Source organism: Trachypithecus francoisi, unplaced genomic scaffold (genome assembly GCF_009764315.1).
Source record: "Trachypithecus francoisi isolate TF-2019V2 unplaced genomic scaffold, Tfra_2.0 Lachesis_group9, whole genome shotgun sequence".
Lineage (NCBI taxonomy): Eukaryota > Metazoa > Chordata > Mammalia > Primates > Cercopithecidae > Trachypithecus > Trachypithecus francoisi.
This window is the reverse complement of record NW_022681474.1, coordinates 43,950,182-43,967,795: the sequence shown is the minus strand read 5'-3', so window position 1 is coordinate 43,967,795 and position 17,614 is coordinate 43,950,182. Positions and strand designations below refer to the sequence as shown.

Below are 17,614 nucleotides of genomic sequence, written 5' to 3'. Positions count from 1 at the left end.
TGTGACATGCAGTATGCCTCAGCAGTAAGCCATCCTTGAAAAACTGTCAGCTGAGCATCCAGCTGTCTTCATACAAATCACAAATTTTAATCTTTCCAGGAAAATTCATCACCAGTTTTTCTTTGCTGACAAGCATCTTCTTATAGACACATTTTTAGTTGATTTAAGCTATTTCATTCTCTCTTACATTCTGAAAATATGTTTGTAATATCATAGCTTTTATATTTGTTCCCATAAAGTTGTTCTTTTTAATTCCTTTTCTAAAGGTAGAAAGGGGTATTTATTTTTCCCATAGGATATTATTCCATCATTTGAAAATAGATTTGTAATCTGCACAAAAATATAAGAATGATAACACTCAGTACTAATTGGTCAAAAGAATGTTTTCGCTGGGAGATAGTATTCTGTCACTGGGAAGAACTTTATAAATGTTATCACTTATATTGCCATAACAGTGTGTCTAAAGTATCTAATACGAATTTTTGAAATATCTTGTTTGGGGCCGTAAATGCTTAGAAAATTGTTAATTCTGGCTGGTAATCAAGGCAAATAAAATATGCATGAGTAAGCTTAAATGCTTCTGGATAACAATGGTTATTTGAAAGCTCTGTGAATATTTCATATCATCTAAGAGGTAAGAAAAGACTGTAATCAGCTTGCAGCAAAATGTCCCTGAACAGGGAACAAAGACTTTCTTTGTTAGATTGTATTAATCAGGACAGCCCAGCAGCCAAGTGTGTGGGCCCCTAACAGGCAGATGTCAGTGCCACCTCCTGGTGTCTGCTCTTGGCCCAGCCATTAAAAATCTCTCTGAACCTTAACTGTTTCCTCATCCATAACATGGAGATTATAAAAGTGTCCAATTCATGGGGTGCTGTGAGAATTAAATGAGATAATGCAATTAAGCACTTAGCACAGTGCTTGGTACACATTAAACAGCCATATACGTCAGCTACCATTATTGAAAACTAACATAAACTTTTTCTTTTTTTCTTTTGAGAGACAGGGTCTTCCTCTGTTGCCCAGAGTGGAGCAGTGGTGCAATCATGGCTCACTGCAGCCTCTACCTCCTGGGCTCAAGCCATCCTCCCACTTCAGCCTCCTATAGCTGGGACCACAGGTACATGTCACCATGTCCAGCTAATTTTTAAATTTTTTATAGAGACAGCGCTTCGCTATGTTGCCAAGGCTGGTCTTGAACTCCTGGCCTCAAGTGATCCTCTCGCCTTGGCCTCTCAAAGTGTTGGGATTACAGGCATGAGCTACCTCCTGGCTTAAAAGAATACTTTTTAATAATGTGTTTTTCTTTTTTCTTTCTTTCTTTCTTTTTTTTTTTTTTTGAGACAGAGTCTTACTCTGTTGCTCCGTCTGGAGTGCAGTGGCGTGATCTCAGCCCACTGCAACCTCCGCCTCCACGGTTCAAGAGATTCTCCTGTCTCAGTCTCCCGAGTAGCTGGGACTACAGGTGTACACCACCACGCCTGGCTAATTTTTGTATTTTTGGCAGAGACAGGGTTTCACCATGTTGGCCAGGCTGGTCTTGAACTCTTGACCTTAGGTGACCTGTCCAGCATGGCTGGGATTACAGGGATGAGCCACCACGCCTGGCTAATGTGTGTCTCTTTTCTAAAACATATGCAGAGGAATCAACTTGAGTGGTAAGAAGGAGAATTTTCATAATCCCTTTAGAAAAGTGTGAAACGTCTGATGAACATGTGCTCTTTGGGGGAAGACGCATTCCAACCAAGACCCTAGCTCTTTGAGAATGGCCTTGATGTTAAACTCACTTTAAAACCAGCCATTATCTGGGGGCTAAATTTACTTGGTTCTTCAATTTGCCCCTTAACAAGTGAAAGCTGGGAGCCATTCTAGACTTCTCCCTCCCCTCACTGTGGATTCCGTGTCTCTAGCACCTCTCAGATTCAGCTCTCCCCCTGCACCCAGCGTCTCCAGGGCAGTTTCTCCACACACATCCTGCTTAACCCGCAGTGGGACTCGCTCCTGCCTCTATGCCTCTGCACATGCCCTCCTCCCCCTCTGAAACGTTCCCTGTGGTGTGTCACCTACCATCTTTTAGGTCATCATCTCTCCCTGCACAGGGCTCGTGTGTGGCCACTGAGAATCTCCCACACGCTCAGCATTGGGTCTCTTACTTCTCGTGCCCATCATAGCTGCCCTGAAAGGTAGACAGGATTGGTGAAGAGACTTGCCGACCACAGGAATTAGGAAGTGAGGAAAATAAGACAGTGTCTCTTCAGTTTACCTGGGAGAGCAGGGTAAGCTTGACCAGAGCTGAGACTCATAATGGCACCTTACCAAGAGAGAGGAGAAAGGCTATATCCTGAATGAAGGCATTCATCTCCCTTTAGAAAGAATGTGTCCTTCAGAAAGGGGCAGCACAAACATTGCCAGTGACCTCTAAGCATTTCCCTGAGGGGATAGGGGAACTGGGCCATTTTTCTTTGCAATTTTCAGTCCCTTGGGAACACTATCCCTCAGTAGAGCTCTGTTTTTACCATCTTGAAATTCTTTATAGGTTCTGTATTTCCATACTGCACTGGGCCCTACAAATTATGCAGCTGTCCTTCTCAGGACACACAAATGCTTAAAAAATGGTTGCTAACAAAAATGAGAGAGTATGTCCAATAGAACTGAAGGAAGGGCCGGGCGTGGTGACTCACACCTGTGATCCCAGCACTTTGGGAAGCTGAGGCAGGCGGATTACCCGAGGTCAGCAGTTCAAGACCAGCCTGGCCAACATGGTGAAGCCATCTCTACTAAAAATACAAAAATTAGCCGGGCGTGGTTGTGCACACCTATAATCCCAGCTACTTGGAAGGCTGAGACAGAAGAATCACTTGAACCTGGGAGGTGGAGGTTGCAGTGAGCTGAGATCATGCCACAGTACTCCAGCCTGGGTGACAGAGTGAGACTCCATCTCAAAAAGGAGAACCGAAGGAGGTACTGACTAAGAAACTAAGGAACATAAATACTCGGCTTCTGGCCTTTAGTTGAAAGACATTGAGGCAGCCACAAGACTCAACCTTTTGATGTCTCTAAGTAGAAACATTCTAAAATTCAGTCTTCACTGAAGGTATGTGTTCCGTTTTTCTTACAGAAGTAACTCATACTCATTGGAAAGATTGAATTATCAGAAAAATATATAACTGAAAGTCATTGTCTTCCATAATTCCTGCTACTGAGACATCACTTTTTTTTTTTTTTTAAACTTTTAAGCTCAGGGGTACATGTGCAGGATGTGCAGTTTTGTTATATAGGTAAACATGTGTCATGGGATTTACCATATGGATTATTTTCATCACCCATGTATTAAGCCTAGTATCAATTAATTATTTTTCCTGATCCTCTCCCCCCTCCCACCCTCCACTCTCCAAATGGCCCCTGTGTGTGTTGTTCCCCACCATGTGTCCATGTGTTCTCATCATTTAGCTCTCACTTATAAGTGAGAACATGTAAATGAGAATATGTGGTTTTCTGTTCCTGCATCAGTCTGCTAAGGAAAATGGCCTCCAGCTCCATCCATGTCCCTGTAAAGGACATGATCTCATTTTTTATGGCTGCATAGTATTCCATGTGTATATGTACCACATTTTCTTTATCCAGTCTATCATTGATGGGTATTTAGGTTGATCCCATGACCTTGCTACTGTGAATAGTGCTGCATTGAACATATGCATGCATGTGTCTTTATTGTAGAAAAATTTATATTCCTTTTGATATATACCCAGCAATGGGATTGCTGGGTCGAATAGTTTAATTTCTGTCTTTAGGTCTTTGAGGAATCACTACATTGTCTTCCACAATGGTTGAACTAATTTACAATCTCATCAACCGTGTATAAGTGTTCCCTTTTCTCCATAGTTTCGCCAGCATCTGTTATTTTTTGACTTTTTAATAATAGCCATTTTGACTAGTGTGAGATGGTATCTCACTGTGGTTTATATTTGCATTTCTCTAATGATCAGTGACAAGCTTTTTTCATATGATTGTTGGCCGCATGTATATCTTCTTTTGAGAAGTGTCTGTTAACGTCCTTTGTCCACTTTTTAATGGGGTTGAGTTTTTTTCTTGTAAATTTGTTTAAGTTCCGTATAGATACTGGAGATTAGACCTTTGTCATATGCATAGTTTGCAAAAATTTTCTCCCATTCTGTACGTTGTCTGTTTACTCTGTTGATAGTTACTTTTGTTGGAAACAACACTATTAACAGTCTGGTGTTTATTCCCCCAGGTACTTTTCATAGGTTATACTAATACATTATAAATAGTATTTAGTATTAATATTTTTATTATTTTAGGAAATTGACTACTGCTATGTATGTTCTGTAACTAGAATTGAGGACAGACTAGAGAAGATCAAGAATGGGTCTAGTTGCTGGGTGCGGTGGCTCATGCCTGTAATCCCAGCACTTTGGGAGGCCGAGGCAGGCAGATCATGAGGTCAGATCAAGACCATCCTGGCTAACATGGTGAAAACCCATCTCTACTAAAAATACAAAAAATTAGCTGGGCGTGCTGGTGGCCACCTGTAGTCCCAGCTACTCAGGACACCGAGGCAGGAGAACGGCATGAACCCAGGAGACGGAGCTTGCAGTGAGCCGAGGTGCCACTGCACTCCAGCCTGGGTGACAGAGCAAGACTCCATCTCAAAAAAAAAAAAAAAAAAAAAAGAAGGGGTCTAGTTAACAGGCTACTGTGACCACCTAGAGAAAGATGAGTGTGGTTTGGGCATTCAAGTTGTTGAATTCTGACTTTATTTAAATGGAAAGCCAACAAACCAGATGTAGGGTGACAAAAAAAGTGGAGTCAAAGGGGACACCAAGAGTTTTGGCCTGAGCAAGTGGAAGGATGGAGAGAAACTGCTTCAGAGAAACTATCAGGGAAAGTCCACTAGGACGAGTTAAGTTCGAGGTGTCCATTGGTCATCCAAGTAGAGACGTCAAGCAGTCAAGTTCAGGGAATTTTGATTAAAGATATAAATCTAAAGTCCTTAGCATATAGATGATATTTGAATGAATGTAGATAGAAAGTAATTAAAAACATTTTTTTCAAACCTTTAAAGTTTACTGCCATTTAAGCTGTTTCAAAATACCTGCCATTATTATCAACACAGTGAAAAGTCAACATTTCATTTGTTCACAGCATGGGAGAAAATATTTGCAAATCATATATTTGATAAGGGATTAACATCTAGAATATATGTAGAACTCCTAAAACTCAACAGCAAAAAAAAAAAAAAAAAAAAAAAAAGCAATAAAAAATGGGCAAAGGACTTGAATAGACATTTTTCCAAAAATGATATACAAATGACCAATAAGTACAGACTCAACATCATTCATTATAAGGGAAATGCAAATCAAAACTACAATGAGATACCACCTCACATCTATTAGGATGGTTACTATCAAAACAACAACAATTACAAAATAACAAGTGTTGGTAAGGATGTGGAGAAATTGGAACCCTGTGCACTGTTGGTAGGAATGTAAAATGGTACAGCTGCTGTGGAAAATGGAATGGTGGCTTCCCAAAAAATTTTTTTTTTTTTTTTTTTTTTTTTTTTTTTGAGACGGAGTCTCGCTCTGTCGCCCAGGCTGGAGTGCAGTGGCCGGATCTCAGCTCACTGCAAGCTCCGCCTCCTGGGTTTACGCCATTCTCCTGCCTCAGCCTCCCGAGTAGCTGGGACTACAGGCACCCGCCATCTTGCCCGGCTAGTTTTTTTTTTTGTATTTTTTTTAGTAGAGACGGGGTTTCACCGTGTTCGCCAGGATGGTCTCGATCTCCTGACCTCGTGATCCGCCGTCTCGGCCTCCCAAAGTGCTGGGATTACAGGCTTGAGCCACCGCGCCCGGCCCCAAAAAATTAAAAACAGAATTATCATACGATCCAGCAATTCTACTTCTGGGCATATACTCAAAAGACCTGAAAGCAGGGTCTTGAAGAGGTATATGTAGAGTCATGTTCACAGCAGCATTATTCACAATCACTAAAATGTGAACATATCCATTGATGGATGAATGCCCACTGATGGACAATGAAATAAATGGATATGCAAAATGTGTTATAAACATACAACAGAATATTATTCCACCTTAAAAAGGAAGGAAATTCTGACACATGCTACAACATGAATGAACCTTGAGGACATTATGCTAAATGCAATAAGCCAGTCACAAAAAAGACAAATATTGTATGAGTCTATTTGTACAACATACTTACAGAGTAATCTAAATCACAGAGACAGAAAGTAGAATGGTGGTTGCCCGGGGCTGGGGAGAGGGAGAAATGGTGAGTTATTATTTAATGGGTGTAGAGTTTCAGTTTTGCAAGATGAGTTTTGGAGCTGGATGGTGGTGATGGTTGCAAAAGAATATGAATCTACTTAACACCACTGATCTGCACACTTAAAAATGGTTAAGATGGTACGTCTTACATGTATTGTACAATTACAAAAAGTGAAAAAAAGTATTAAAAAACTGGTAATATATGTTGAAGAAAAATATCTGCTATCAGTGACAAAGGCATGTTATGCCCAGACCGTTTATTCCCCGAAGAAGACCACCAGAGTCCAGAGTCAAAGCCAAGCGGCAAGGATCTTTAATACAAGTTCGAACTTGCCTCCGTTCTACAACATACTAGAGGGCCCGGAACAATTCGCGCTTGCTTTTTATAGCTTGAGGTAAACAGGACTTGTCAGGTTACAGAGGAACAAGGCATTACAATTGGTTTACATTTTAAATTATGCTTTTAGCAGCTTTCTTATTGGTTCCTGCGCTTTTACAAAAGGTTGCAACCTTATCGGAGGTTCTCCAGTTGTTTTTCTTTGAAATATATGGAGGAATGTGTTTGTGTCGGGCTCAGGAAGTGGAGGCATATGGGGGGATGTGATGTGCTCAAGGCTGTGATGTGTTTGTGTCGGGCTCAGGAAGTGGAGGCATATGGGGGGATGTGATGTGCTCAAGGCTGTGATGTGTTTGTGTCGGGCTCAGGAAGTGGAGGCATATGGGGGGATGTGATGTGCTCAAGGCTGTGATGTGTTTGTGTTCTTTCAGGCAGACTCCAGGATATGTGTAAATAATACTCTGAGAGGCCTGACTGTGAAGTGAAGCAAAAGTTAAGACATGAACACATGAGATGGATGTGTGTTGGGAGGAAAGCTGAGTGTTGAGAGAGGAGCTGTGGCAGGGCTTGGAACATGTCCAGGGTCCAGGGTAAAACTCCTTGGGGCCTTTGGAATGTGTCTAGACTTGCTGGCTCCTTGCTTCTAGCACTCCCATTATCTCAAGTAGCCATATGTTTCAAAGAAAATGCTAAACCATCACAGCTGTAGCTTGTTCACTTGATACATCACTTCCTTTCAACCCCCACATCCTCACCACCTGTTTCTTTGTTTGATCACCAATAAATAGTGTGGGATCCCAGAGCTTGGGGCCTTTGCAGCCTCCATACCAGCGTTGGCCCCCTGGTCCCACTTTCTCTCTTGTCTTTTCTCATTCCTTCGACTTCACCAGACTTCGTAGCCCCCACAGCCTGGTGTCGGGTCTGATCACCCCAACAGATGTATTTTCACTGTGTAGTCTCCAAAACATTGAAAAAACAAGAGGAAAAAGTCCCAGCCTTTTGTTTACTTATTTAAAATCTGTATTCTGAGTTTATTTTATCCTATAACTAGTTCAAATATTCACATGATTAAAGGTTTTTCAGAACAGGAGTAGGCTGGAGAGTCCCTGAACTCTCCTTTTACAACCCCTTAAATCTTGGTTCTAGCTGGCATTTACTTGGCTTCCAGCTTTGAGAAAAGTAAATCAGAAGCATCTACCTTCTGGTAACCTAAGAAGGAGATCTGGAGCCAGGAGGCATTTCATGAGCAACTTCATGCTGAAAAGCCTCCTTGTAATTTATTTCTTTTGGCATTTTGAAGTTCCAGTCAATCTGGTCAGCAGACTCTGAAGGAGGAACCTGTTGAGGCATTCCTGGAATCATACTGGAAGTACCTGGCAGGAATTCCTGCTTCAAGGCCTCCTTCTCAGGGGGGTTTGTGTCCTCCTGCATGAATATGGTCTTCTTCGTGGAAACAGTTTCAGAATTCAGCTCCTAAAAAGAAAACAAAACAGCAGAAAAGTTATTATTAGAGACTAAAGCACACAAGATGTATGGCAAAAACACAGTATTGCTATTTTCATGCCAGAGACTAAGAAACAAACTGAAATAGCTCTGCTTTAACAAAGCATAAAACCAAATCTATAGGAATGAAGTTGATTCACCAATAATTTAACTCCCTGCCAGAACAAAACCCAACATCTTTTAATGGAAAACAACACAATCTAGACTCCCTATAAAATGTCCTCTACAATGTCCAGAACACAAGTAATAATTACTATACATGTAAAAAAGTAGGAAAATGTGAACCATAATCTAGAGGAAAAGTATTAAATAGAAAAAGGCCCCAAAATGGTCTGGGCATAGTGGCTCACGCCAGTAATCTCAGCACTTTGGGAGGCCGAGGTGGGCAGATCATGAGGTCAGGAGTTCGAGACCAGCCTGGCCAACATGGTGAAACCCTTCTCTACTAAAAATACAAAAATTAGCTGGGTGTAGTGGCGGGTGCCTGTAATCCAGCTACTCAGGCGGCTGAGGCAGGAGAATCACTTGAACCCAGGAGGTGGAGGTTGCAGTGAGCTGAGATCTTGCCACTGCACTCCAGTCTGGGTGACAGAGTGAGACTCCATCTCAAAAAAAAAAAAAAAGAAAGAAAGAAAAAGGTCCTCAAATGACACAGATGATGGAATTAACAGACAAGAACAGCTATTACAAATATTTTTAAAAATCCAAGGTGGAAAATGGACATAATGTGAAAGTTAAGATGTATCAGCAAAGAAAATGGCAATTATATTTAAAACACTAAATAGAAATTCTAGAACTGAAAAGTACAATATCTGAAGTGAAAAAATTCACAGAATCTCCAGATAGGATATAGGGCATTGCAGAAGAAATGGTCAGTAAACATGAAGGTAGATCAGTAGAAATTATCCAAACTGAACCACACAGGAAAAAAACAAACAGAGCTTCAGTGACCTATGAGACAATATTGAGCCGTCTAACATCCATGTCCCGGGCTGAGGTAGGAATCCTTGGAGCTTAGGCTCTACTGACCCCCTCCACGCCAGTCTTTGCCTGGAAGTCGTACAGGTCCATTCTACAATGAGCCCTGTGGGGCTCATCCTTGTCCACATGGTCTCTGAGACCCTTCTAAACTTCAAACTATTGGGTCTATGCAGCAAATAGCTATTGATTCCATAAACATGTATTTCTAAAACATTTGTATAGTTTAGACCTTCATAAACAATAGGAGTTTTCTTCTGACTCAGAAACAAAATTATCATTTACTTAAAGCTGAATCTGCTTAATGAAGAGATATTAATACTAAGGATAACCTCTGCCTGACTCAAATTCTACCTCCTCTATGGATACTTTTTGGTTTGGATGATTGGATATGATCCCTACCATACAGAGCATTCTGTTTCTATTCGTCTTTTGATACATCCACTAGATAAGCAGTATTCAATCTCGGGTACTCAAAGACTCGCTAACCTGTATCCAAGTCACGATGTTTTGTTTTGTTTTTAAAGAGATTACGGAAAAACCTGCAAAGCTTTGAGTATATGCATATCAGTTCATCAGGTAAACTAGCAGCCCTGTTGAAATTTTATGCAACCCATCCTGGGCCAGTTTGAAATTGGTTTTCCCAGCACTAGTCACACAAAATGTGAAAGTGACCAATAGCAAGGAAGAGTTTGTAATCCACCTTGAATCAATCAGAAACCAGAACTTGGAATCTTGTCTTTTTGACACACCTCTGCCTCTTTGTCCTTTATTTAGCCTTGTCAAAGTTTGCTTGGAGAGTAACTCACATCTTAATGTTGTGGCTCTCTCTTGCCAGGTAAACTATAAATTTGGCTTCATTTTAGATCACTCTTGGGTTCTCTTTATTTCCTTCTAACATAGGGAATCAATTTCCATAATCACAACCTACACATGAACTCTTTCCTAAAACTCAGAACTTGCACACAGTCTAGACATTGTGCTGGTTTTCATTTCCCATCTTCCCTTACAACTGCCTACATCACACACTTGGCAAAAGAATGACATACCATTTACTTACCTAAATCTTGTTAAGGAATATTGCTACAGGATGCAAAACCTCCTCAGTGAAACACAAAAAGACAATTCAAAATACTGATGTGAGCTGAGAAATTTTCCTTAATAAAGCTACCATAAAACTAGGGTGGAGTTTTGGGAGTCTTCTTTATATATTTCTTATTGCCTTATATATTTATATTTCTATTAACAGTAAAACATGGTGTTAGATAAATGGATTAGAGGTGGGCAACAAGGTGATGACAAATTCTGCTGAATGATCCTCACTTCTCCCATCTCCAAACAATTGATTAAAGAAGGAATCTTTCCTGAGGGAGAGTTCCTTTAGACTATTGTCAAACAATAGAATGAAACTATCTTTTGATTTATTTACAAGACATCTAGGCTTTAAAAAGCAAACATATTCTTTATGACGACATTGAGTATATTAGTATAAATGTAAATAAGCTTAATATTTTCATGTCTTCAAATTGGCTTGGAAGCTAGCAAATGCTAGTGAATTGTAATGGACTGCATTAAAGACTTTAATGCACAGAGTATAGTGATAGTTAAAAAGATGTCAGATATCAAAGTCAACATTGCAATTGAGATGACTCTCTATCCAGGTATCTACCGCTTTGTAGAAAGCATAGAATGGCATAAGGTGTTTTTCAGGAGATTGTGAAAAAAACTGTGGGAGGTAAAATATATCCTTTTAGACTGACAAATGCAGAGTTGTCTTCAGCTATTCCAGCTTAATAACTTACACCTAATATTACAGCATCACAGAGGAGGCATCTGAAGTTTTACGTAAAAGCAAATAGAATCTAATAAACCAAATACTAAATACTAAGTTAAATATCTGAGGTATGCACTGGTAACAACCATATTTGGTTTCTGAAAAATATTGACTACTACTTGAAAAGGGCTCAAAGGATCTTATATGAAAAAATATTTGCTCCAAGTGAAAAGATTTTTTTTAATCAGGTTTTTTAAAAAACCAGATATTTTGGCTAGGTGCAGTGGCTCACACCTGTAATCCCAGCACTTTGGGAGGCCGAGGTGGGTGGATCACGAGGTCAGGAGATTGAGATCATCCTGGTTAACACAGTGAAACCCTGTCTCTACTAAAAAAAAAAAAAAAAAAAAAATTACCGGGGTGTGGTGGCATGTGCCTGTAGTCCCAGATACTCGGGAGGCTGAGGCAGGAGAATCGCTTGAACCCAGGAGGCAGAGGCTGTAGTGAGCCGAGATCGCGCCACCATGCTCCAGCCTGGGCAACAAAGCAAGACTCCATCTCAAAAAAAAAAACAAAACAAAAAAAAACAGATTTTTTTAAAACCAGTAGCACCAGAGTATATTTCCTGAAATCTAAGACAAATCTGTCTTTTAATATCTCATTTTTTCATTAACAAAGATTGTCAATAACATTGGTTTGTATGCAAATATGTTAATACAGAGTGAAAATCAGGCTAAAGGGATCCTTAATGTGCCTTGAGGGGGGACTGGGCTGACTTGTGGCTTTCCTGGATTCCATGTTGGGATGTGTGCAGCCACCCAAAGCTGAGTCCTTCTCCCTACCTTATGACACTTTTCACAGTTCTGTTGAATCTGATATTCTTCCTGTTTCAGCATCTCTGTCATTTCCATTTCCTTGAGGCTAACGTCATATTCCTCCTGTAGCTGGATCTTCTCTTCCCTATTCTGAGGTGAGGTGACAGAGTCGAATCAGGTCAGCACCCAGGGAAGCCTTATAAATGGGGCCCCCTCACTGGGGACTGATCTGAGCTATGGGCCTTTTGGGCTCGTTGAGTTTCCTCCTGTAACTAGCTTTAGCCTGCTAGTAGTAACAAACCCTTCAACTCCACAGCTCCTCTGAGTTGAAGCCCCACTCCTCTCAGCCCCCAGGATCCCCATGCTTCAGGGTATCTGGATCTAACAGCAAGTCAAATAAACCAAGAAATTCCCCAGGCCAGCTCCAGAATCCTGCCTTGTGTCTTGGCTTTCAAATTACTCTGGGAAAGCTGGGCCCTCCCTAAGTCCCAGGGCCCATACACACCTCTTCTTTTGCTTTCGCTGTTTTCTCATAATGATAAAGCCAGTGAGCCAGGTATTCTATTGGGTCACTGGGCCGAACCTTTGCCACCTCTGCCAGTGCCTGGGCCAGGCAATTTCCGAAGCACCTCTTTAGGTAGTTTGTTTCCATCCTGGCAGCCTGGAAAACATCAAAACAAAGTCACACTATTTTATTAACTTAATCTGATATTAAAAATAGACACATTCTAACCAATTCAGATTTATTTCAGGATAAATATGAGATGTTTCTGGATCACACCCTTCCCAAAAGAACCAACAAACACTTACTTGCTCTTATATTCGAATGGACTTTTTTCTAAAGTTCTCCAGCTGCACTAGGTCAAACAGTGTGGGTCCTAGGGTTTACCAGGCTTGCGAGGAGGTTGGTACTTTGGTGGTAAGGGTGGCTAAGGCCTCTGCTTACCCACACATTTCTGCTCTTGAGTACAGAGAAAATAAAGGAGCAGGCAGGAGGTCCTGGGGAGGAGCTCTGAGCACGCAGCAGGCTGTGCTATCATGAGGTAGGAGGCTACAGTCATCTATCTATGACATAGATAAGATAGGCTCCTTTATTTCACAAGGGACCATGGAAATGCACTGGGGAGAAGCGAGAGGGAAAATGTTGGTGCTACAGCTACTGCTTGTCAGGAGCTCTGCCAGCACCTGATATAATACTCCATTCTGTATTACTTAAGGATTTACTATTCATCATATTTCAAGAGCTGGAGGCAATGTAGCCCAACTTAGGAGCAGCAGGGAATTGTGGCAGTAGGAATGCACATTCTGGAATATGACAGACCAAGTTCCAGTCCTGATTCTGCCACTTATTAGCTGTGTGATCTTCAGCAAGTCACTCAGTCTCTCTCAGCCTCAGTTTTCTCATCTGTAAAATAAAAGTAACAAAAGTATGTAGCTCACAATAATTAGATTAGAGGTGATAATAAACACACACCAGGCACTTAGCCAGGCACAGAGTAACTGCTTATTACACTATTCAGTGGAGGATTGTGCCATGAAATGACCTAGGACCTGGCCTCCTCCTGACGGATTCCATATTCCTGAAGTTGACACATTTGAATTCCAAAAGAGCCCGGCGAATAATAAAAGCTTAGATCTAGCCTTAACATTTTCTGGAGGCATTTTTCAATTTTCCCCCCACTCCCCATTTTCTAGCTTAAGGAAGGAAAAACAAGTAGACAGATATCCATATCTATCTTATGGATATAGAAAAAAATATTTCCTAGCTCTCTCCACTACAAGGGCCTTGAAACCAAAACACTTCAGTAGCAATGAGCACACTGAGCATATAAACCTTGCTTGTAAATAGCCTTCGTCACTTAAGAGGAATCAGGGCTCCTTGGAGAAATGGCTGATTCCAATGCTGGGGCAGGACAAGTCTAATAAGCCTGGAACATTTGGTTTTGCCAGAAACTAAGAAAATTCTAAAAAATACAATGGTTGGGGACAGAGAAGCCAGCTGGAAGGGGCTCCTACTAGTCAAATCTGGGGCAGTTTGACCATTAAAATTAAAATAAATAGTGACTGTAATGGATTATAACTTACAGAATAAAATAAGACTCCATGAGTCCATATGAGAATATATACATAGATTAAGAAGGGAGAAGGCAAAGTTCTCGTTAAAGTAGAATGCCAACTAATAAAAGTGGGGAAAATAATGGAGTTTTAAAAAACTGCCATTTCCTCACCACCACAGTATAACTGAATCAAAGCAGAATCATCAATGAGTCAATGAGTGCTAAACCTGGGTGAACATTTGACAAGGAATAAGATATATGCATAGTCTCAAAGTTTCTTCTCACAAATTAAGTATTAATTCCAAAGGAAATACAGAAATTTTACAGTGGCAAAACCTGGCCAACAAAACCTTAACCAAGTAATCAAAGCAAATATCACCAGTAAAGGAACAAAGTGACATCAAGTGCCTCCTGATGGGATGCACTTCTTACGGTACATAAAACATTTCCTGGCCGGGCGCGGTGGCTCAAGCCTGTAATCCCAGCACTTTGCGAGGCCGAGACGGGTGGATCACGAGGTCAGGAGATCGAGACCATCCTGGCTAACACGGTGAAACCCCGTCTCTACTAAAAATACAAAAAAAAAACCTAGCCGGGCGAGGTGGCGGGCGCCTGTAGTCCCAGCTACTCCGGAGGCTGAGGCAGGAGAATGGCGTAAAACCCGGGAGGCGTTGCTTGCAGTGAGGTGAGATCCGGCCACTGCACTCCAGCCCAGGCGACAGAGCAAGACTCCGTCTCAAAAAAAAAAAACATTTCCATGGATTCCTGTCTAAAATGCAATATTTGAATGTAATTGAAGAAACATCAAATAAATCCAAAGCAACTACCCTGTACTCTTAAAAATGTTGAGGTTATGAAAAAAAAGAGTAATTGTTATAGATCAAAGGAGACTGAACAGCTATAATAACTACATGAAACACATAATCCTAGATTGGGCCTGGACAAGAAAAAATAATTCAGCTGGGCATGGTGGTGCACACCTGTAAACCCAGCACTTTGGGAGGCTGAGGCAGGAAGATCACTTGAGACCAGCCTGGGCAACATGGCAAAACCCTGTCTCCACAAAAATACAAAAATTAGCCAGGTGTGATGGCACACACCTGTAGTCCCAGCTACTTGGTGGCAGGGGGTGGGGAGGTGCATGGGGTCTTGAGGTGGGAGGATCACTTGAGCCCAGGAGGTTGTGGCTGCAGTGAGTTGAGATCTCACCACTGCACTCCAACCTGGGTGACAGAGACTCTGTCTAAAACAAAAAGAGAGAAGAAAAAAGAATTCTATAAAGGACATCATTGGGAAAATTGGAAGAATTGAACGTGAAATGTAGATTACGTGATATAATTTATGCAAGTTAAATTTATTGATTTTGAATACTGGAAGTATGAATAAGAGAATGTCCTTGTTCTAGGGCTGAATAATGGCTCCCAAATGTGTCCATGTCTGAATACCTGGAACCTATGAATATGTCACCTTAAATGGCAAAAGGGACTTTGTAACTGTGATTAAATTAAGGATCTTGAGATAGGGAGATTATCCTGGATTATCTGAGTAGGAACAATGTAATCACAGGTGTCACTATAAGAGGGACACAGTACGGTCAGACAGGGAAAGGGATGCCAGAGCCGAGGGAGAAAAAGCGATGTGATCCAGGGCCTTGAGCCAAGGCTATCCTCTAGAAGCTGGAAAAGGCAAGAAAATGGATTCTCCCCAGAGCCTCCTGAGGAAACTGTGCTGCTGACACTTTGCTTTTAGCTCTATAAAATTCATTTTGGACTTCTGACCCCAAGACCTGCAAGGGAATTAAAAAAAAAAAAAAATTTAGTGGGGTAGTGATAGGGTGGGGATAGAGGTGGGTGGTGTCTCCTGTCAATCTGTGTGGTCCACTTGAACCAATGCATTTGGATAAACAACCTTCTATACCCTTCTTACTCAAAGCTGGTTTGATGACAGATGACCAGCAGCATTTCATCACCTGGGGACTTGTCGAGATGCAGAATCTCAGGTCCTACTCTACCCCACAGATTCAGAACCTGTATGTTAATAAAATCTCCAAGCAACTTGTAGCTACCAATCTACTTTGCCTGGATCACTGTAGAACTGTCCTTCCCAGAAGGCAGAATCACCAATTCTACAATCTCTGGTCATTGGGTGGCTGCCACACTGCTTACATGTGGCAAGCCATATTGGCATACCTCCACCTACTCTAAGTTGCCCATTTTCAACAATGATCTGAATGAAATGTGTTTCCCCAACAGTCACTAAGATATGGTACAAAGACGGTAGAGCCAGCATAGAGCCACAGTGTGAGGCCTGGAGGGGAAGGAGTCAAGGGGATGCCTTTTATTTTTTATTTTTGAGACAGAGCCTCGCTCTGTCACCCAGGCTGGAGTGCAGTGGCGCAATCTCGACTCTCTGCAATCTCTGCTTCCTTGGTTCAAGCGATTCCGCTGTCTCAGCCTCCCAAGGAGCTGGGGTTACGCCAGGTTAATTTTTGTATTTTTAGTGGAGATGGAGTTTCTCCATGTTGGCCAGGCTGCTCTCCAATTCCTGACCTCAGGTGATCTGCCCACCTCGGCCTCCCAAAGTGCTAGGATTACAGGGGTGAGCCACTGCGCCTGGCCAAGGGGATGCCTTTTAAGGCCCACTCAGACCAACTTAGGGTACACTCACCAATCGGGGGAGAGGCTATTTTTCGGTGTTTCCCAGCGCTCCCCTGACGGTCTGCTTACATTGTTCCTGGTCTTGCACTCAGAAGGCAAAATAAGAATAGGGGTTGTCTTTGTTTGCTGTATACCGCCCATGCTTGGCACACTAGGAGCTCAGTAAATATTTCTTGATTTATTCATTGAGAGCTCTGACGCCTGCGCTCATGCTTCCCTTTGATTTGTCCTTGCCCACTCTGGCACTTGCTATCTCAACTAACATCTACTAAGGCCTCTCTTGCCTGGCACTGCCCCACCCATAAGCTGAAAGAGAATACTGGAAAGGCTAGTACATGCACAGACGACTAGGCCAAGGAGGACTGCAAGGGCTTGGGCCTGGTGGAGACCGGACGGCTTCCCGGAGGTGAGGCACCCGAGTTGGTTCTGAAAGGAACCAAGCAGAGGTCACCAGCAAGAGCAAAGGTACGGAGTTGTGAAACTGCCAGGCTATTAGCAGCTTGCAGTGACGGTCTTCCAGTGACTCTAGGTCTTCCACCCTTCTCTGATTGGCTGCCCTTCCTAGTTCCTCCTCAAAGCGCGCCACCCCTTCGTCTCTCCCAGAGCATGCCTGCCTGCCAGCCAAGGTCCCTTGCTCTTTTCGGTCCCCCCACTCCTCCAGGTTTCTGCGCAGCAAGTCTCCTCAGCTCACCCACCTGAGCGCCGCCACATATGCCTTTCCTCGACCCTTCGCGCGCACACCCCGCTCCCGCGTGCCCGCTCCTCTCTGCTTGGCGCCGCGCTCCTACGCGCCCCCTCCTCCCTGGCCCCCGCCCCTTGGAGCGCGCCCGCTTCTCTCTCCCGCGCTCCCCTTCTTGCATTCCCTCTCCTCTCTGCCCGTTGCCCCCTCGTGCGCGCTCTCCCTCCTGCACACCACCTCCTTTCTGCCGCACGCCCGCCCCCTGAACGCCCGCTCCTCTCTGGCCCCCTCCCCTTGCGCGCGCCCCCTTCTGCACGACCCCTTATCTATGTCGAGCTCCCAGCTCCTGCACGCCCCCTCCTCTCTGCCGCGTCCGCTCCACTCTGCCGCGCCCCTTCTACACTGCCGGGCGCTCCTACCCCTGCACGCCCCCTCCATTCGGCCGCGGCCCCTCAGCCGCGCGCTCCTGCTCCTGCACGCCCCCTCCTCCCTGCAGCGCGACCCCCCAC

General features: G+C 42.9%; 1 protein-coding gene across 3 annotated transcripts in view; it reads right to left on the bottom strand.

The window, feature by feature from the left end:
* Positions 1 to 17,154, bottom strand: part of DYDC2 (DPY30 domain containing 2) — a 28,422-nt gene extending 11,268 nt beyond the window's left edge. Inside the window, exons 1-5 of one of the 3 annotated variants that reach the window (XR_004436615.1) lie at positions 12,523 to 13,007; positions 12,218 to 12,373; positions 11,740 to 11,862; positions 8,016 to 8,115; positions 2,068 to 2,176 (exon numbers count right to left, since the gene is read on the bottom strand). Coding sequence is in view for 2 of the 3 variants with exons in the window: in XM_033209130.1 (XP_033065021.1) it covers positions 7,852 to 8,115; positions 11,740 to 11,862; positions 12,218 to 12,364 (534 nt within the window). In the remaining variant the exon portion in view is untranslated. Of the gene's footprint in view, positions 1 to 2,067; positions 2,177 to 7,644; positions 8,116 to 11,739; positions 11,863 to 12,217; positions 12,374 to 12,522; positions 13,011 to 13,033; positions 13,118 to 16,436 lie in introns of those variants that run through there. The other 2 variants (XM_033209130.1, XM_033209129.1) reach the window with 2 other exon arrangements.
* Between the last annotated feature and the right edge of the window lie 460 nt (positions 17,155 to 17,614).